Raw genomic sequence first — 20,617 nt, 5'->3', positions numbered from 1 at the left:
CAGCAGAGGACTTCTGAGGGTGACATCTAAGCCACATGAATAGCAGGAGCCCACCCTACAGGGATCAAGAGGAGGAGCTTCCCGGGCAGGAGTAGAAAGTTTACAACCCCGAGGAGGGCACCTCCTCAGCATCTTTGAGGAGCAGAGAAGGAGGCAATAAGTCCAGGGGGCTGGAGAATCGAGGGGTTTCTTGTTCCCCTCTTTTCAGTGTATATTACACAGCAGAGGAGGAGGAGGGATGGAGAAGGTGCAGCTGGATGGGCAGGCTGGGAGCATCTGGGTGACGGTGTCCGTGCGCTCAGTGGCGAAGCAGGTGGGGTGGGAAGTTTGGAAAAAGAATCTCTGTTTTGAAGAGTAAGCGCGGGAACATGCTTTAGAAGAGCAGTAGGCATGCAGGGCCAATGCTAGGCTCAGTGACAATTTGGGGCCAAGATTTAACTTGGAAGCAGTCAGTGTGGCTATTTCTCCAGCAATAGGCAGCTGCTCTGCTAAAGCCCAGGGAAGCGGAGGAGCCGGGGAGGGCGTGTGGCGCTCAGTGGGCTGAGCTTGTGCCCAAGGTTGCAGGTGGCCTGGCACCCAGCCTTCCTCCCAGAAACACCCCCAGGGCGCTGCCGGTGACCCACACAGTGGGTGCCTTTTAGTTCTGCGTGTGGTCCTTCCTGGGGTGCGTGTGAAGCCATCTCCCTGCTTCTCATGGCCGGGGGCGGGGCGGGGGTCTCCTCTCTGTCCCCATCACAACCCTAATGGTGGTGGTCTTGTTCACCTGTGAATGTGCATAGGTGGGCTCTCTGAACTGGGATCCCTCCTAAAAATGGCCATGTTTTGTGTGAGCCTTCAGGTGTCTGGAACATGCCTGCCTCTTCCCAGGCTGCAGTGACCTGTTCTGGTCCAGGAAATGCAAGGCTTTGAAAGCTCATTCATCTACAACATCTTTGTCTAGCTTCTCTTCTTTGATAAGCTCACTGCATGTATATTGTTTGCAGCTTTTTCCTTCTAAATTACCCCAAATAGCTAACTCCAAAAGCTATTCAAAAGAAGGACATGTGGCTGTTGAAAAGGAGCTATTCCATTCTGTCGGCATGGAGGGCGCTATTGCTTGAAAGGGCAGAGATATCAAATGCTATTTATTAAAGGCTCTAGTACGTTTTAAAACAATATTCAAACTATATGGAAATGACCTTAAGGCATTCCTAAACATAAAAATTCCTTTTGCTTAAAGAGAAAAAACTTCTATAGCTGCACGTCCCAAAACTCAGGGTCCCGGTTGGTCCGGTGTGACCGGTGGGTCTCTAGCACCTTCCGGTTGTGTTTGGTTTCCAACTTTTCCTTAAAGGAAAATTCAAGCACACGTGAAAGTGAAAAGAATAACCCAATGACCTAACGACCTAATCCAATAGCCAATCCATCTACCTAGCTTGTATTCATCTCTCCCCCTCTCGCTCCCAGATCAATCTGAAGCTAATGCCAAACTCCCTATCATTTTACCTATCTTAAAGGTCCTTTTTTTTAAAAAATGACCACAGCACCAATGGTCATATTTTTAAAAACTGACAATAATTTCCGAGTATCATCAACCAGTCACTTCAAGTTTCTGATTGTCTCATGAAAAATTTGACAATATATTTGTTTGAATCTGGATCCAGGTCAGCTCCATATGTTACAGTTGGTCACTGAGTCTCATGACAAGTGTTTGTCTGTTCTTCCTGGAACTCACGGGTAGAGGCAGGTTGTAGTCTTGCAGGTGTCTGTCCTAATCTAGGTTTTCCCGTTGTCGCCACGTGGTGTCCTTGCCCACGTTCCCCTTCCTCCTGTATTTCCAGCCTTGGTCAGAGCCTGCTGTTGTCTTGTTAGCCTGTTTTGCTTTGCTAGAGCATTTCATTGGCCGTGGCTAGCCCATTCAGAGGCACATGTGCCCGTGCCCGATTGTGCCTCTTCTTGTGCTATTAGCAGCCACTGATAATGACCACCTGCTGTTACTTTATTAAGGTATGATGCCTTTTAAGGTAAAAAGAATCTTGCCCCCAAATTGTAGTGCTGGAATTGCAAATAAAAACACTGGCATTTTTGCCAACTCAGACAGCTGCCAATTTTAGAAAATGGTAGCATGTTTTACTTCTCAGCATTTTCACCATGTGGATAAAGGTGGATGAAGAAAACATTGATATAGTTCTTACTACCAATACACTGAATTGGATAAATTGAAAGATCACATTTTTAAATACCAATAGAGTCGATAATGACAGTCATTATTTAGCATTTCAACTTCAGATGAGGTCTAACTTATTTTTAAACCTCTTCATTGGCTCATCCGCACTGACTGTCCATCCGCACTGAATGTTGCTTTGGAAGGGCCGAGACTGCCCAGTAAGCTGAGGGCTGTGAGCAGTGCCCACCCTGTGGTGCCTGCCCCTCCTGAGCGGCCAAGCTGGAGGCTCACAGCTTCCTCCTGAGGGCCGGGCGGGGCTGCTCCGAGAGGCGACCTGGTGCTCTGCGGTCACTCGCCTCCTCTGGGTCATTCTCGTGGAAGCCTCTGCCCTTCCCACCGGGACCCATGCAGGGTCCTCAGTTCACCCTTCCTGCTGCTCCCAGCCCGGCTTCCTTCAAACCCACCAGAAACCTGAGGTCTCACCAAAGCCCTCACCGGGGCGTGGCCGAGGTCTGGCCCGCATTTGAGGAGCAGGCAGCGGTCCTCTGCACTCTCCCAGGAATTGGAGAGGAAGCGCTGCCCCTCCTGGTGCTGAGGCCAGCCCTCCCTGAGCCCTCGGGCAGGTGACTCTGTCTTGCAGGCTAGAGGCTTTTTCAGTCTTTCATTTCGCAGCCTGTAGTTTGGTTTCATTTAAAAAGAACATTTTAAAGCCCCCGCTATCTCAAGAGAAAGCCCTGCTTGTGAGGGTTCCAGTGGTGACCTCAGTTGTCACTGACTTTACAGCTGTTAGGACACTGAATGCTGTTGGGCTCTTAATGATGACGGAACCTTCCACAAAAAGGCGAGCTTATCACGCAAGCCGGTATAGTCGATACCTACAGCGAGGTCATATTTACAACTTGGGCAACAAAAATTACTACAGCAGCTGACTACTATGCCCAGACAGACTTCTTTCTAAACATCAGACCATTGGAGAAGGAAGGCGCCCTGTAGGGAGGGCTCTGGGTCACGTGCAGGGACCTCTGCCCGAGAGCTCATCCACTGGTGCCACTGGTGGCTTACGGTGGTCCAGGCCCTGGGCTGGGCCCTGGGGAGACAACGGGAGTGAGACCAGCCCAGCAGTTGAGTCCAGTGAACAGGTGTTTATTGTGGGTGAAGGTGGAGAGGTGACAGGTGGTGGTAGGGCTCCGGCTCCTGGGAAGCATCAGAGGCAGCATCTTGGGAGCAGGCGTTTGAGCCACATTTAAAGGATGAAGTCAGACCAAACACGAGGCCTTCAGGCGTGCATTCCGGGACTTAGGTGCCTGGGCGCTGTCTGGGGCGTTGGACCAGAGGCGGTAAGATAGGCCAGGAAGGGAGCCCCGAGCCAGGAGCACCGAGAGTGCAGGGGGCCGGAGGCAGGCGGTCATGGAGAGGAGGCTCTGTGCAGAAGAGGGTGGGGGGGTGAGAGGTAGTGACAGGTGATAACTGGCAGGCCTGGTGACTAACTCGTGTAGCCTACACAGAGAAACCAGTTTTGTCAGAACTCTGGGAGCAGGTCTGGCTTACTCACATTTACATATTTTGGAGGCTTTAAAAAAAAAAAATTTTTATGTAATTTAGAGCTCCAGATCTTTAACATGCTAACGTTGTAAAGGAAAAACATTCTTATCTGAAATTAAGGTACTCATTTAACTAGAAAAAACTGTTTTGGACCAAGGTTCCGAATAATTAAAAATAATCAGGGCCCTGCAAGCATGACTGTATCCAGGAAAAACAAAGCTTTCTCTGGTTTTTCAAGTGCCTGCAATTTGAGAGACCCTCTTCCCACATTTGCTAAGCAAATGTTCTCTTTCATGGGTATTTATATCGTTTATGATGCCAAACTGTTCAACATAGAAATGGCTTTACGGTGCAGTTTGTGTGAAGTCTACAGATAAACGGAGGGTGATGCCACTCCTGAGACAGATAAGGGTGAACTCCTGAGTTAACCTTTGTCCATCCCCTGCTGCTCTCAGTCAGCAAACCGTGCTGAACATTTTTACACCTGCCTGGCAGTCACAGCTGCCGGTTGTGGCTGAAGAGCCAAGTCCAAGTCTGTAAAAATTAAAATGTCTAATCACTATTCCGTATTTAAAATACTTTTTAAAGTAACACTTTTTCTGCTTATAAAAATAACCATAGAATTTCTGTTTGGGTAGAAAGTTTGGGAAACATACACTAAGTATTGAAAATTTTAGTTATAACTAGATAACTACTGTTAACTTTTCACTTTATTTGCTGTGAGATGGACATAGGTATATTTAGAGATGGAGATTTTTCTCCCTCCCCAGCACCCACACACGGTGAGATCCCAGCACTGCCCGGGCTCCAGCGAGCTGCTGGCCTGGGACCACATGGTGCCCTGGTGGCAGCCTGTGGATAGCGCCTCCACCCCCTCCGCCCTCAATGCCTCCTGGGCGTGGGCCACCTTTCTAGCATCCCAGGAGGTACTGTGGGGCCTTATTACGGCCCAGAAAAGTGACAGCAGCTTTCTGAGGCCCCAGAGCAGATTGGGAAACGCAGTTCTAACCAGTGTCTCCCATCAGAACACTGTCGGTGAGACAAGTTGTGTGTGCTGTTTATGAGGTGCTGACAAGCTGCTATATTATTTTTCTGATCTGGGGGTTATCGGAAACTCCATTTCACAGTGGTCACAAGAAAAGAGGAGTCGGCTTTAGAGAACGTCAGCCAAGGCCGTGGGGCTTGAGGCACTGCTGGCAGTGACTCCAGGACGGTCACTGTTCCCGATGTCAGACCCAGTGCCTCTGACCTCGGAATGGAGAGCAAGCAGAGGGCGTGTCACAGGTGCACAGTGAAGTTCAAGGACTGGCTCATGTTTCTGTCATAGCATCGCTGAAGAGATACTTCATGATCCTTGCAAACTGCAAAAGAATAAAAACAAAACTCTGCACACCCTCCATGGCCTCTGCTGACACCCTTCAGCCAGTCAGACAGCCTCCACAGGCGGTGGCAGTTCCAGGAACTCAGCTGGGGGCGGCCGAAACCGGTTCTGCTCCCACATGGCCGGCCTCAGGAGAGGTGGGAGCACCTGGCCTTCACAGCCTCTCAGCAACAGCAGGAGGCACAGGCCCCAATCTTCCGTGTGTCCGAGCAGAAAAGACCAACGAACATTCCAGAACTGCACTGCCCAGAATAGTGGCCATGGGGCCCGGGGCAGCCAAGCACCCGGAAAGTGGGTGGTGTAGCTAAGGAATGGGGTTTTCCATTTTAAATTTGTTTACTTTTCATCTGGTCACATGTGACTAGTGACCACCATGCTGAGCAGTCAGGCACGGATCGCACAGAACAGACAGTGTTCCGGTTAAAATCCTAAGAGCACGGTGCTCAAAAAGCACATGCCACAGCTGACCCCTGCCCAGACTCTTGAGGGCAGGGGACATGGTCCTGGATTTTGTATCAAAACTTCTTACCCAGCTGGACTAGTGGTTTCTTTCCTGACCCAGAAGGCTTACCAGCCGATGATGATGCGGGGAGTATGTTCTGTCAGCCAAGGCTGGGGTCCATAGGAGCGGGGAAACATGGTTCTTCGCAGTTTCTATAAGGCAGCCGCCAGCTGCTGTCAGTCACTGTGGTTGTGACACCAGGACATTTAGGCCAAGTCCCCTGCGCACCAGTACCGAGGGCGGGACGTTCCTGCACCGTAACCTGGACAGCTGCCAGGGGGCAGGGGTGGGGCTGTAGTGGCAGCCGTTTTAAATAATCAGATAACTAGGCTTTAAAAGGCTGGGGAACACCTTGACGTGCCTTTGTTTTAAAGCGCACGTTTGCTGGCCCAGCATTTGCCCTCCGCTCCAGGAAGCGGGCCCTTGGCTTCAGAAAGAGCCTGTGACCCCAGGCAGCTGTCTTTCCCCCTGGCCAGCCTTCCGTGTCCCCAGTTGAAGACTAGAGGGGTTGAACTAGATTGGAGGTTGTGAACTGGCATCCGCTGTGACATTTAACACCAGGGTCAGGCGTGCTTGTGTGCAGGTGACAGCTCACCTCCCGTGGCCTCAGATGAAGGAGGCCGTGTCCAGGGAGCAGCAGGACAGAGGGCGGGCACCATGCTGCCCTCAGGGCTGTCTCTCACCACCAGCCCTGCCCTCCGCGGTGAGGGGCTGCCTCGCCCTGCCCGGGGGCCACTCGGATCCCTTGCCCGAGTGTCTGCCTCCCATCTGGGAAACGGCTGTGCTGGTGGCCCGAGGTGACCAGGATCACCTGTAAGCTGGGGCCAGCTGGTCCCCTCCAAGGCAGTGGGCCTGTGAGGGACATTCCAGCAGAAATCTGGGAGGACTGGATGCCATGTGAGTCACCAAGAGCCCGCTCAAGGTGGGCTTGGGTTTGGGTGTTTTGTGGGGAAATCACAATGTGCCCCACTTTGCAGATTCCTGCATGGCTGTGGTCAGCTGGTATGGATTGTCTTGCTGTGCAGTCACAAGATCTTCCCTGTCCTTGTGTCCCCTGGACAGCCCCTCCCCTCCCCTCAGGACGTGTCTGACCTGTCGGCATCTGGTTTCGTGCCTCAGTAATCTGTCAAGTGCACTCTGGACCGGCATCATCCTGGCTGCCAAGAGGGGGCACAGACACCCAACAGGCTGCGCCTACAAGGCCAGGGGGACTGGTCGGAGCTCAGGCCTTGCTTTGGAAGTCCGAGAGAAAGCATGATCGGACGCACACCACTGCCTCAGAGGACATGCCCTGCACAGGAGCGGCTCTGCTGCCCGTTGATGCAGGAGCTTGAATGGTTTAGGTCCACAGACCTGGTCTGAGCTCACGCCACGTGTCCGCACTCTGCGTGTGCTGAGGGGACAGGCTTGCAGGAGCCATGCAGGACCGGTCAGATCTAGGGGCACAGGGCACCAGGAGAGACCTTGGTGTTCCTGCAGGGCAAGGCAGCGTTTGCCGGGTGACTGGGGGAGGGAAGCGGGCAAAGGCCAGGAGACCCCAAACCCCACTGCTCGGCCTCAGGGAGCCAGTGGAGGGACACGCTTGGATGGGAGCCGGGCGCTCCAGCATCAGCCAGTAAGAGGGATGGGGCTGTGCTCAGGTGTGAGGTGGGGAGGAGGCTCTGCAGACACTCGGGACCTAGCGTGAGCTCTCCTCATGGAGGAATGAGGGCAGCGCCACGGCCGGCCTGGCTGTGCCTTCCCACTGCAGGGGGAAGGGAGGAGGGGCACGTTTGGGGACAGGGTAGACTTGGTAGATGTTAAAGGGGAAACCTTTGGAACTGTCCTTTTTATGGCAGACACTGAGGAATGCCATAGGAAGAAAAGTGCACAGTGGCTTCTCACAAAGCAGCAGGTGTAGGCAGCACCAGATCCAGAACCAGACATGACCCGGCACTGGATGGTTTCAGGCTGCCGTCTCAGAGCAGTGGTCGGCAAACTAATTAGTCAACAGAGCCAAATATCAACAGTACAACGAATGAAATTTCCTTGGAGAGCCAAATTTTTTAAACTTCAACTATATAGGTAGGTACATTGTTATGAACTTAATTAGGGTCCTCCTAAGCTGGCCTTTGCTAAAAGCTCAAGGGGCCACAGAGCCGTGTGTGGCTCGCAAACCGCAGTTTGCCGACCACTGCCTTAGGTCATTGTGCCCTCAGCACTGTTGTCACTTTTCTTCCCAGGATGGACTGTGCCATTTCTCTCCACTGTTGTGGCTGAGCCCCCCAGGTGACAAAGTGGCTGAACTCGTTCTGAAGCTCCCTGGGGGTGAGGCCCTCTGGGAACAAGCCCGGAGGGTGTGCCTTGGGGACAGTTGGGCTGCTCCCCAGGGTGTTTCCGGTTCCGAGCAGCACCGTCCTGACACCGTCCCACCTTGAGGAAAGGCGGGAGGATGTGGTTTCCAGTGTGTCGCGTGGAGGCTGAGCCTGGGGACTCTGGTTTGGCAGGAAGTGTACTTCCCAGGCCAGGAGGACTCGGCTGCCCTTCCTCCTGACCCCAGGGACCTTTTCCCGGGGGACCCTATCCCTCCGTTCTAGGCTTGCTTTCTGTTTGGCAGTATGTTTGAGCACTCGCGTGACCTGCGTCCTGGTGTAGTTTTATCCCTAAATCACAGAATGTGAGCACCGCACCAGGAGGGCCGCTCTGGGCCTGCGTGCCCTGTGGGCAGAGTCCATTTAAAGCCCTGCTGGGCTGTGCTTCAGTGAGAAGAGAGCCAGGACTCTGCCTCCTGGTGCTGGGGCCGCCATCAGGATGCGCTGGCTGGTCCCGAGGTTCAAGGTCAAGATGTGGGTCCTCGGAGGCCCAGAGACAGCAGGCACTGGTCTGAACCCATGTCCCTAACCCTCTGCCTTGAGTGTCAGTAGGACCAAAACCCAGGAGAGGCCTCCCGAGGAGCCCTGGTGTGGGCTTCAGCGAGGCATGGCCTTCAAACCCCAGCTGACTGGCAGCGGGAAGTGCGAGGAGCTGTAGGCAGTGTTCAGAGGGCGGTGCCCTGACCACGGGGAGTCCTGGGAGCTTCCGGTCAGGTCTGGTCTGGCAGCCCCTTGGTCACACAGTGGCATACTGCCCTCTCCTGGGCGGCACTGAGGAACCTCACAGCAGTGCTTTCCTAGACCAGCCAGAGCAGGTTCAAAGCAGATTCTTGGCCTGTAAGCTTTATGGAATGAAGGAAAGGAGGCCCCAGGCCACACTGGGAGACCCCAAGGCACCTGCAGGCTCTGGTGGTTCCTGAAGACCGAGACAGTGTTTACACGTCCTTCTCTTCCCTTTGTGCAACTTCCTGCAAGATCTCTGGGGAGCACTGGGCACCAGTCTGGGCACCAAAACCCACCGACATTTCATTTTCACAGTTTTTTCATGGCTTCATTCAGGACTGAGCTCCCAAAAAGCCACCAGTACTCACAAGTTTTACACCGGAAACAGGCTGTGGGCAAGGAGCCGCAGGCCTGTTCTCTCCGAGTGTGAGATGGCCAACACGGTGCAGGTCCCTCACCGTCTTTTAAAATGTCTGTTCTTCCTGTTAACCTTTTAAGAGAATTTACATAGCTAGTCAGTCTCTAATGAACGGAGACTTCACCTTTAAGTATTCATAGCTTTCAACAGTCCCTTGTGTTTTAGATGCCTTTACCTTCAGGTCTGGTTTAAAAGTCTTAATTTCATGAGCCTTCCATAAACTTCTTCATCTTTCCACAGAGTAATACAAACGGGACTGCAAAGCATCCTTTCCTCAGGTACGTGAACTCTCCCCTAAGCCCTCTGAGCTGCACTGCCTCGTTGACGAGTGGCCTGCAGTGTCCCTGGGAGGTCCTTGCCCCGAGCACAGCCCAGGAGGCCCGATCCTGAAAGCAGCCTCAGACCTGGGGGGTCAAGAGAATGCAGCCACCTTGCTCTCCTCACAGTCCAGGAGGCATTTGCCCGACCCAGGAGGGGGCTCCTGGTCACAGGCTGTGCTTGGCAACACAGTGATCCAGGCCCAGTCTCAGATGGCTGTCCACCTGCCCCTGCCACAGAGGACTGCAGAGGTTGCCGAGTGCTTACAGCATCGGTCGATGCACCGAAGGGTCTCGGGTTCTATTTCTGGTTAAGGGCACATACCTGGGTTGCAGGCTCAATCCTGGCAGAGGCAACTAATCAATGTGTCTCTCTCACTTGGACATTTCTCTCTCCATTCCACATCAAGGGGGGGGGGGGGGAGATCATCAGGTTAGCATTAATCAAAAAAATAAAATTCCCATCTTAAGGTATTTCTGCAGACTTTGTTTTTCCTTCCCCCACAGTGGAGAAAACCCTTTTGCTACTGTGAAACTCCGACCAACAGTGACAAACGATCGGTCAGCACCAATCATTCGATGAAAAGATGGCCAAAGACTTCTCCTGGATCTTCTTATGTTCTCACATGTGAAGTCATAGGTGTGGTGCAGCTGTAACTGTCATGACGCTTCACCGGAGGGTGCCTGATTTTAAACGTATTCTACTTTAGCAAATCAATGCATTTTCTTAATTTCACATAGTTGGTTTTGCACATTTCTGTCTTTAAGAAGATAAATTGAGTGACCAACTCAATCATTTAAAGTATTTTCTTCCTATTTTGTTCGAAGAGCAGTAAATTTGGTTCTAATCCTTACTGAATCATTTTTTAAATATTCTGATTATTTTCGAAATAGCCAGAATAAGGGATAGTCTGTGCTTTCAGGACTGGCTTTCTGTACCTGCATGTAGCCGAGACCACATTTGTATTTTATAAAGTACCTGCTCTTAAGTAGCATGTAATGTTTATCCAAAGGAAAATCTTAAGCAATATAAATTATGAAAATATTATGTAAATTTCAACTTTTAACTTAAAATTTTAGTCAAATGCAGAGCTACCCAAGATGGAGAAACCCCAGCCTTCCCGTGATTAGGCCCAGCTGTAAAATGCTGGGGCGTCCTGCCTGTCCCCCTCACAGCCATGGTACTTCGTACTTGAATGCCCCAGAACTTCTGGGTTTGGTAGCTCTTAGGCACCAATGAAAACCCACCAGGCCAGGCTGCATGTGGGCCTGGTCAGGGGGCACCGCATGCGCCAACCAGGGGACTTGCTAATAAGCTAGCTGACCAAAGCCCATCTGCCCCTCATTTCCTCTGACGCAGACAGTGCTCACGGAGCCAGGACCTCGGGGAGTGGTGGCTGTAGGAGCTGCGCTCTAGCCGAGACCCACTGTCATGCGCTAGGCACCTGGGCGGCTCCGGGAGGGATTCACCGCTGACTGTCGGGGATTAGGCCCTGTGTTGGCGGAGTGGAGCGTCGTGGTTAAATGTCACACCCAGGCCATTCACTGTGTGGGCAGGGAAGGGGTGCTTTTTGTTCATACAGCTCCTTAGGTTTTACCATTATTACCGTTTTTCTGTAAGCTTGAAATTGGCCAAAGTCAACTGCAGGTAAAAGCAGTGTGAGTGCATGACACTCCAGGTTCATGGTCCTAGCCTCCTTCTCCTGTGTCAGCCAGTGGGGAGCTAATGACACGGGAACGTGAGGGCTCCCCAGGACTGAGTCAGACAGAGTGCAGGTGTCAAGCAGCACCTGTCCTGCAAGAAGACGCACCTGCCAAGAAACCAGTCGGCGAAGTGGCCACTCTCCCACCACTTAAGAGTGGGGTTCACGGAAGCCCCTTATTTTTCAACCGTGGTTTTAGAGTTGTGAGGAGGAGTGAGGGTCCTCTGGCTTTGTTTTAGCGATAAGTGGGCCTGGGGTTAGCAGGTGTAATTCGCAGGCCACTGGGCTCACCCAGCCGTCTCCACCTTCATAGAGGGGACGACATGTCACTTACCTGCCTCACACAGGAAGGGAGGGCTTGCCTTGTCCTTGGCACTGAGGGGCATGCTCTGAAAATGTCAAGGTATTATGTTTTATTATAAAATAAAAGAACGTGAAAACAAGAACGTTTTCTTGAGCTGTAAATGCCTATCAAGAAAAATAACAGAATTGAACAGTGTTGAAGCTGGGTGGTGGGTACGTAATTATAGTTTCTTTTTCACGTTTGAGATTTTCCAAACAGAAGTTAATTTCTGCAAGTGGCAGTGTGCAAACACTGAATAAGCAGATCCAGGTAAACAATGGTATGAATCTCATTTATTTAAAACAATTTCTCACCTTTCTCAAATTGAAGACTGCAAAAAATAAAAGTGCTTTTCTGAGTTGTCATTAACCCTGGGAGCAGTGTTGTCACGTGTCCACACTCCGTGACCTGTACCCTGAACCCAGCTCACACATGCCCAATCTATCCCACCTCCCTTACAAAACAGCCCCGAAGCTTAATCAAATAAAGCTACTGTACACGTTCCCCTTAGAAAAAGACAGCTGGAGGAAGGGAAGCCAGCGTGCGGTTCCCTTAGGAAAAGTTTGCTCCACAGTTGGGACATCTCCGCTTCCTCAAGGCAAAACAGCAGAGGAAGCCGATGGGGAAGAAGACGATGGCCATTAAGATGCCCAGGAAGGTGAAGGAGTCCTCCAGAACCCCGACTCTGTGGAGAGAGAGAGGGGGGCTTAGGTTAGGGCCCTCGGCCTGATGTCCCACCAGACCTTTGGCGCGTCAGTGCGACCAGCCATACCACCTGGAGATCCGCCAACAGTCTGCCGTGTTTGGAGGGAAGGCAAACTGCTGCTGTCACCAGACCCAGACCATGACGAAAGGGGAACTGCTCGAAAGCTATCCTCGCTTACTTATAAAGGCACGTTCAGTGGCCATGTCGTCTACCATAGTTCCTTTTACAGAAGAACAAGGAACAAATGCTAGTTTATGAAATTTTTACGTCTCTGAAAATACAAGGCCAAGAAAACAATCATTTGAGTATTTTTTCCCCAGAATTGAAAAGTTTTTTTATCCCTAGAGGGCAATATTACAAACAGGAATAGAGTTCAGAATTTTGTTTGGTTTTTCTATTTTCGGGGGGAGGACGGGCAGCAGATTTCTAATGAAAGACAAATCGGCCGTGTTCACACAGTGTCTAAAAGGCCACTTCAGAAATTTCATCTCAAACTTCAGGGGAGAAAAGACACTTTTACCTTTTAGTGCACAATCTATACTACCTAAGACCTGGGGACGTCACCGAGCAGGTGGCAGTGAGTATAGGTCAGAGGCCTGGACTCACCACCCAGACTGAAGGCCCCCAAAGTGAGGAGCAAGAGCTCCACCTTTAGTCCTTAGGCTACTTCTGGAAAGTTCTGGACACAGCTGAAATTAAAATGAGAACACAAGAGCCGGCTCAGCCCAAATGAGATGTTCCACTCCCACCAGACAGACTGGGAGCCAAGGAAAGCCAACAGGGACCAGCTGCTCCCTGGGGACCGGGGCACCTGCAGCCCTGACCACCTCGCTGTGAGCTGAGGGTACCTGCGGGTGGGGAGGGCCTGGCATTCCTTCCCACTGCTTTAATTCCTTTGCACCCATTCTCCCACGCCCCTGCATGTCCGCCCAGCTTCCTTGGTCTTTCTGAAGCCACTGCCTCTCCACTTCTCAGCCCCCTCGTCAGCAAACACTGCTAAGGATCCGAATGCCCACAACGTTTCGCTCCTTATTTTACCCCCTTTCGCATGGAGGAGAAGGGAGGTTCCGCTTAATGAAAGAATAAACAAGAGGGCTTCCTCCTCAAAATGCCAGAGCTGCTACTGCTGCAGCCCCTTCTCAGGAAGTCACGAGCCCATGTGACGGCTGCTAACCATCAGCTGCAGGAGGGCCGGTGCAGCACACCCCCAGCCCAGCCCAGCTGAGCCGAGCCGGCTCCCTCTCCACTGGGAGTCATGAAAAATACACCAGGATAAGAGGAAGTCTGGTTTTCAACAGCTTTAAGAAAGTCACCATGTCCACCCGCCGCCACCCACTCAGGAGGGAAGTGCCTAAAACATCTACAAGGGACAGCACATTCTGAAGTATTTCCCAAACGTGCTCATCCTGAAACACGTTTCCCCATGAGCTCTGCAGAAAAGGCAGGGAGGGGGTGTTTGGTCAAACTGCATTGGAGTCACCACGTGCGTTAGTTTAGAAAAGGACCTGAGCTCCTGTAGGAAAGATGCCCATTCCCTTTGTCTCACCCCATTTCCCAGGCTCATGGGTGCCGCCCTTCGTGTGTGTGTGACCAGCTGGACTAGAGCACAGGCAAGGCCAGGTCTGAGGGACAGCGATCGGCAGGCCTGAGTGTGTGTGGCAGGTACCACTTCCTGTGTTCTGAGTACTACAAAGGTCAGGTCCTCGGCCCTCGGGGCCCTCAGACCACATGTCCAGACAGGCGGCGTCAGGTCCAGCTGAAAGGCACCCGAGGCCCTGCTGCCAAAGGAGGGGATGGGGGCTCAGGAAGGCCCTGGGCCACCAGCTGCTTCCCTGCACGGAGGTGGATGTGATAGGCTGGGAGCACACCTGCTCTGCCCACAGTCATGGCCAACAGCTGCTACAACTACTGATGCTGATCCAGCCACTTCCAGAGCAGAGAGGTGGCCTTCGGGCCTCGGACACTCGGAGCTCTGGCACCAAACCAGCTCCACCCATCCGGGGCCTCCCCATGCCTGTGCCCGGCAGTTAGTGCCCAGCTCTGGCAGCCCTTACTCCTCATCCCCACTCACTCACTGCACCGCACAGAGTGGCCCAAGAGAGCAATTCCAGCCCAGCCCTCACAGGACAGCCTCAGGGAGGACTTCCTCCAGGTCATCCAAGGCCTGGAGCCTGGGGGGTGGGGGGTTAGGGGGTAGATGCCCAAAGCACCCAGCCAGCTCCCTTCTGAGACCAGGTCCCGGCTCTACCCTCAGCAGCGGGAGGCACACCTGCCTCTCTGGGGCAGAAACCGGCCACTCCAGGGCAGTTGGGAACAAGCCTGAGGACCAGGCCTCTGAGCAAAGCATAGGCCAGAGCAGGGGCCTGGGAGTCTTCCACTATCCCCAACCCCCAGCCCAGGATGTCCAGGCAGTCAGCTCCCCAAGGTTGTGTCACAGGCCCCGGCCTCTCTGAGCTGTCCACTTCTTGTCACCCAGAGCCGTGTCACGCTTCAGCCCTGCCTCTCCCTCCCAGCACTCTCCCAGGGTCACCAGCAGTGCCCATGCTGACCACCCATGCCGCACCCTGGACTGACACTTTTCCTTCAGCCTCTGTCTTGGCTTCCATGACCCCACTTGCTCCTGGATTTCCTCCTAAAAGCTAAACACCCAACGATACCTATCCAGTGTCGGTGGGGGCTCAGTGCCAGGCAGGCCCTGCGCCTACTGCTTGTGCCTACTACTTGCACATTCCAGGTTTGACCCCTGCTGTTCAGGGCCTTCTCACCACAGCCGAGGTGAACTCAGCCAGGCCCAGATCCCAGACCACAGTGCTACCGCCTCGTCCTGCATCCAGGGGCAGGGAGGACTGGTTCAGAGGCCACGGCGGGGCTGAGATGAAGAGTATGTGCTGGAGTCAAAAGAAATATTCATACAGTTGGCTAAAAGTCAGGCTGCTTAAGGGAAGGCCGGACAATGACAATGACAAGTGACAGACCTCTTACACCAGACCTCACTCAGGGAATCGCAGCCGTGTGACCAGCGAATTCCTGCCAAGCCTCCCGGGAGGGCAGGGACGGCGTTTGGCGGGCGGGATGGAAAGGGAGGCAGCAGTGCAGTCACTGAGAAGTGGCCTGTCTCCCAACCCCAAGACTCCAGACACACAGCGGCTGCCCCGGACTGCGCCCAGGGGAAACCTCTCCTCCCCGGAGAGGCCCTAACCAGGGCCCCTACCACCCCCACCCCCAAACCACAGTGGCGCTCCCCGGGAAAGTGCCCGGGCCTCTCCCTCCTTAGTGCTGCCCAGCTCTTGGCCAGCCTCAGCCCACTGGCCAGCCACGCCCACACCACGCACCACTGCAGAGGCGGAGGGCTAAGGGCCCTCCCCGCCCCCCCCCCCCCCCAGGAAGGGCAGGGACACTCCCATGTGAGAAACCCAAGTTACTGCTGGCGTCTGTTCTTCTCACACCACAGACGAGAGGGCCCACAGGAGGACATGCCTCGGGGGGAGTCAAGAGTGTCTGGTCCCAACTCGATCCCCCAAACCTGTTCTCAGAGCACCCACTCCTCACTGCCTGCCACCCGCCACCCACCACCCAGAGGCGGAAGAGAGTGATTCCAAGGAAGAAGCCTGGTTCCAAATGCAGGCACCCTTACTCTCAGCCCCACGGAAAACTCCGAGAGCAGAGAACACAGCCCGACCTTAGTCCGGATTCCGAATGACCGGGGGCCATGGGGCAGAGGCCACTGGCCTCCGGAATGACACAGCTCCCGATGGAGGGAAAAGGGGTGTCGGGAAATGCTCCCCCACCTGGCAGCAGCCCAGCCAGTGGCCGGAAGCTTCACAGCCCTGGAGACATCTCAGCCTTGGCTCCCCGCCTCCACCAGCCACAGGGGGCTTGGTGCTGGGGTCCACTCCTCTGAACTCAGGGACTGGGCCTACAAGAGCCTCACAGACTCTCCATCCCATAGATATCCCACCCAGAGGGGAACATAGGCCCAGCTGGTGGCTGCCAGGGCCAGGGTCTGAACCCAGCTCCTATGGCAGGCTGGGCACTCCTATGAAGTGGCAGGTATGGCAGGGAGACACTGAAATCCCAGCCAGATTCCTCTGCTTCAGGTGCCTTCCTGATCTTCCTTGAATTTGCCAGCCTAACACCCCTCCTTCAAATGGGAGATGATCTGAAGACCCCGCTTCGAAAACTAGGCCCTGGGAGCCCTCCAGCCAGGCCGAGTGGGACCGAAGGGCTATGCACACACCGAGCTGAGCACCCAGAGCCAGCCTCAGCTAACACAGTGCTTTCCCGGCATTCCCTCTTCCTGTAACTTCCCAGGAGGCCGGGTGGCTCCCTCCACATGGGACCAAGCCGTGAGCCTTGCCCTGTCCGGAAGCATGGGACCAGCCCCCAAGTCCATGCCGCAGCTAATCCCAATCCACCATGTACAGACCTTCAAACCCACAGCTCTGACGCCCCCTAGTGCCGCATGTCTGCCCTCCTCTCCCTCCCCCTTCACATTCTCCAAAGGCCTTTCACCAGCTGTCAGAAGAGACACCCTTCCTGGATTTGCAAATGGGGTGCGCTGGCACACAGCTCCGGGACTCTCCCTGCCCCCAGCCCTTTGTTGAGCGCATGGTTGGCTCTGGCAGGCCAGTCTTTTGGGCGCCCCCCCCCCCCAATGCCCTCCCTCTTCCTGAGCCCTAGCTCCCCCTGTGACTCTGAAATCATTAACTTCCCTTTGACTCCACTGGGGGCCTTCTAGACGCACTTTTGAAATTAAATCTAAGTGTAAACCAGGGTTTCTCAATCCCATCTCAGAAATGTGAACTTCCTCCTCCAGGCAGGAAAAAGGTCCGTGCCAAGTCCGTGCTCCCTAAGCCGTCCAAGCACTGAATCCACCGAGGGCAGGGACCAGTCTTCCTCTGGTTTGGATCCTCAGGACACACAGAACAAGCGGCTCAGGCCCTTCTGATCAACAGGCATCAGAAGACTGGAGGCTCCAGTCCAAGGATAGAAAAACCGCTCCCGCTGGGAGAGGAACCATGGGTTTCCACTAACAGCGCTCACAGCTGTAGCTCTCCTGGCTCCTAGGACCTCCTCCTTCTAGAACACACGGGCCACCTGAGTCAGGGCTCCCCTGCCCGCACACTTCACATAGCCCGTGCCCTGAAAAGGAAGCCACCACCGCCTCAGGAACCAGGATGTGACACTGTCAGTCCAACTGCATCCCAGTCACTTGGGGCTCAATGGCCCACACCACTCAACTGTCCAAGAAACAGAACCCACCCCAGCTGCTCTAGGAAACATGTTCAACCCAGGATCACCGAACCCATGCTTGCCCACTGCAGCTTGTCCCAAATCCAGACTGACCCAACTCAAGGACCCTGCCTTTGTGAGATTCTGGGTGTGTGTGTTCCCAGAGGCTTCTGGGGGCCAGCCAGCCCCAGACCTGTGACATACCTGCAGACTGGGCAGCCACCAACGACAACGATGGAATTGGCAGGGTACCGGGTGACATTTCGACTGTGGATGTTGTAGACCCTGGGGTGGCTGGTAGGTATCCCTGTGGACAGGAAGGCACATCAGAAAGGGGCGGGGGAACTGCTGCCCCTGCCCTTCCTCCTCGCCACCAAACTCTCCTTTTCAAAATCAAGACAACAGCTGCCCTCACCAAGTGCCTCCAAGGGCTCTATGAGGTGCTAAAGGGCAGGCAGAGCCTCGTTAATAAAGTTAATTTGAAACTGGGTTGTGAGGCTTCCTGAGAAAGGCGGGCACCTCACCCCCACCCCCCAGGTGTGCTGAGGGCGCTCGGGCAGCGCCCAGACGCCAGGGCCCGCCAGCAGCTTCCTGGTGCGGGAGGTTCCCCGGCCCCTCCTCGGGGGCTGCGGACACTAGGGCCCCGCGTTCCCGAAAGGCGCGCTGGTGCCCGGCTGCGCCGGGGGAAAGTTGGTTTGGGGTTAAAGGTCGCCGGAGGACTCGGTCTCAAGTTTGCTCCCGGGGCGCCGCCCGCTTGGCCCGCCCCCAGCCCCGCCCCCGAAGCCCGTTCCCCAGCTCCCTCCCCCGCCCCGGGACCCCACGCCGCCCCCGCCCGCGGGCCCACCTGTGACGAGGTAGGGGTAGGGCGGCGGCGGGGGCGCGGTGGGGATGGCGCCGTAGCCATGCGGGCCGCACGCGAAGTCGCCCTGGCCGGCCTCCAGGTTGTAGGTGGGCGGCCGGTCCTGCAGCAGGGGCTTGTGGTCCATGGCGGGCGGCGCCCACCGCGCCCGGCTCAGCTCCCGCTCCGGCTCCGGCCCCGGCCCCGGCGCTGACTCGTGGGGACACCCGGGCGGCGTAGAGGCGAGTCCCGCTCCCGGCGGGCGGCGGGCGGGCTTCCCCTCCGCCCCCCTCCCGCCAGTCACAAGACTCGGGTCACGTGGCGCGGCTCCCGGCGGGGGTGGGGGCGGCGCGGGGCGGGGCGGCGCGGCGTCTTAAAGGAGCCACCGCCAGCCACCTGTTGGCGGTGACCTAGGCGCCTTTCTGCCCGGTCTCCCCGCCTGGCACCCGCTGCTCCCAGATCTCCCATCTCGAGGAGAACGCGCGCGCACACGTACACCCCGACCCGCACCCCCACCCGCAGACGCTGCACCAGAGTCGTGGCCCTTGGACCCCCGACCCAGCGTTAGGGCTGGCCACCCATCTCCAAGGACGCGGAGACTCTGCCGGCGGGGAATCCTAAGGCCCAAGACCACCCACCACGGGGCTCGGAGGGCCGGGAGGAGGGCCACCCCTGGACGTCGCCGCCCCTGGGCAGAAGGACGGGGCTCCGCATTCTGAGCGGCTCTGGCTCCCCATCAGCACGTAACCAGGGTCCGTGGAAGAGTCAACTCCCACGGGAAAAAGCAGGGAGCGTGTCTGAGCCCGTGTCTGAGCCCGGCCTGCTGCGCTCAGCTGGGGTTTTCTTGACAAATCAGATGAGGGGATTTATAGTACTGGCTACCAATAACTCCCCCAGAGGGACAAAAACCCTGGGCACCTCCTGGGTGACAGGCACTGTCCAATCACTGTTCCTCGGCGTGGCTAACTGTCACAGTAACTCAGGAGGTATTGATTCCTAATTTACAGACCAGACACTGAGGCTCGGTAGTGAGGACGTGACCTACACCTGACCGAGATCCCTCTGTCAGGCTCCATCACGGAAGCATTTTTGTTGTCCAACCTAATGCTTAATGGGTTTGTAACAACACTTCCAAAAGAACGACCGGCAGCCCTGACCGGTGTGGCTCAGTGGTTAGATTGTCCCTCGCACAAAGGGAATGGGTCTCAGTCCCATCCCCAGCCCTGGTCTGTGCAGGAGGCAACCAACCATTGTGTCTCTCTCACATCTCCCCCCTCCCTTCTTTCCCTCCCTCCCTCACTTCCACTCTCTTTAAAAATCAATGTGTGTGTGTGTGGGGGAGGGGGAGCGGGTATCCTGTGTGAGGCTTAACACAAAAAGAGAAAAGAAAGCTCTGCAAGCCTGAGGCCCCTCACGTCTGCAGCTCCTCGGAACCTCCCATCCTTTGTCATGTGGCCTGAATTTTGACGTAGGTCAGGGGCAACTGCAGCTCCCTGCCCGATCTTCAATTGCTCCTAAAACACCAATGTCAACTGAAGGTCGCTTGCTGTAGCAATTCAACTCAACAGTAAGCAACCCTAATGGGATGTTACAGCTCTACTGGTGCGGTAATTCCAGCCACCAAGAATGTCTTTGGTGTAAACTGGAAGTGAGCGCCTCAAAGCAGACTTATATAGAAAGAAGTGCCCACCCCTGATCCCTGATTGGCCCACTTTCATGCAAATAGTCTAAACACCACTGTCCTGATTGGTTGGAATGGAGTTCCTCTAATGGTTCAGTAAAAATGCTAATGATATAGTTGTGCAGCCGATTGGATGGGGAAAGCCTCAGTCCCATTGGTTCAATTTTGATCCTTGGCGCTCCCACAAGAGTCAGCTCAGCTGGGCTAGAAGACAGGCAGAAAGCCTGGAAGTTTCCCTGGAAATGTGGTGTACATGAGGGACCTGTGTAAGCAATGGCCCCTAGGCTCTGGTTATTAACTTGAGCCTAATTAACCATGAAGAGTCCTTTTTGGCAGGTATATTCTTCTCAGGATCAACATCGTCTTATTTCTCACAGGGATAGCTCCAGAGCTCATTCCCATCACCCTGCCTATCCTGCAGGGAGGACTGAGGGGCAGGCCAGGGAAGGGCCTGGGCTAGCATTAGGGGAGAGCCAGGTCAAGAACGGAGCCTGGCTGAGGGGGTCAGGTAAGGTCCTGGCCTGGAGTGGCAAGGCCCTGGGCTCCTCGGAGCAGCTGAGAAGTGAGCCATAGGATTGGGACAGCTGAAAGTGAAAGCCCCTGCTGGCAAAAACTGGTGCAACCCCATGCCAAACCCCATCAGCCAGTGAGGAGAAGTGGGCTCCAGTCAGACCTCCTAACACCTAGACAGCTGCGGGCACCCACGGGGTCCCTGTCCATCCCTGCCGTGCAAA

General features: G+C 54.9%; 2 protein-coding genes across 5 annotated transcripts in view; one reads left to right on the top strand and one right to left on the bottom strand.

Moving 5' to 3' along the window:
- BAIAP2L1 (BAR/IMD domain containing adaptor protein 2 like 1) overlaps positions 1 to 10,234 on the top strand; it is a 73,242-nt gene extending 63,008 nt beyond the window's left edge. For all 4 annotated transcript variants that reach the window (XM_045576812.1, XM_045576811.1, XM_036424319.2 and 1 more), the window contains 2 exons: positions 9,304 to 9,341; positions 9,888 to 10,234. In XM_045576812.1, the coding sequence (XP_045432768.1) occupies positions 9,304 to 9,341; positions 9,888 to 9,963 (114 nt within the window). In that variant the 3' untranslated portion in view covers positions 9,964 to 10,234. The remainder of the gene's footprint in view (positions 1 to 9,303; positions 9,342 to 9,887) is intronic.
- A 1,465-nt stretch (positions 10,235 to 11,699) lies between these two features.
- On the bottom strand, positions 11,700 to 18,654 carry BRI3 (brain protein I3). The gene is made up of 3 exons (XM_036424322.2): positions 18,209 to 18,654; positions 17,569 to 17,671; positions 11,700 to 12,111 (listed from the first exon to the last, which is right to left on the bottom strand). The coding sequence occupies exons 1-3, from the start codon at positions 18,348 to 18,350 to the stop codon at positions 11,979 to 11,981; spliced, it is 378 nt and encodes a 125-aa protein (XP_036280215.1). The 5' UTR covers positions 18,351 to 18,654; the 3' UTR covers positions 11,700 to 11,978.
- Between the last annotated feature and the right edge of the window lie 1,963 nt (positions 18,655 to 20,617).

The sequence above is a fragment of the Pipistrellus kuhlii genome, unplaced genomic scaffold (assembly GCF_014108245.1).
Source record: "Pipistrellus kuhlii isolate mPipKuh1 unplaced genomic scaffold, mPipKuh1.p scaffold_m20_p_8, whole genome shotgun sequence".
Classification (NCBI taxonomy): Eukaryota; Metazoa; Chordata; class Mammalia; order Chiroptera; family Vespertilionidae; genus Pipistrellus; species Pipistrellus kuhlii.
Note: the sequence above shows the minus strand (reverse complement) of the source record. Positions and strands in the feature narration are given on the sequence as shown.

Excerpts from the sequence above, each read along its gene's own strand:
- BRI3 (XM_036424322.2), bottom strand. The coding sequence starts at position 18,350 with ATGGACCACAAGCCCCTGCTGCAGGACCGGCCGCCCACCTACAACCTG. Across the intron at positions 17,672-18,208 it reads CTACCCCTACCTCGTCACAG|GGATACCTACCAGCCACCCC; the intron begins GTGGGCCCGCGG and ends TCCTGTCCACAG. Across the intron at positions 12,112-17,568 it reads GGTGGCTGCCCAGTCTGCAG|AGTCGGGGTTCTGGAGGACT; the intron begins GTATGTCACAGG and ends CTCTCTCCACAG.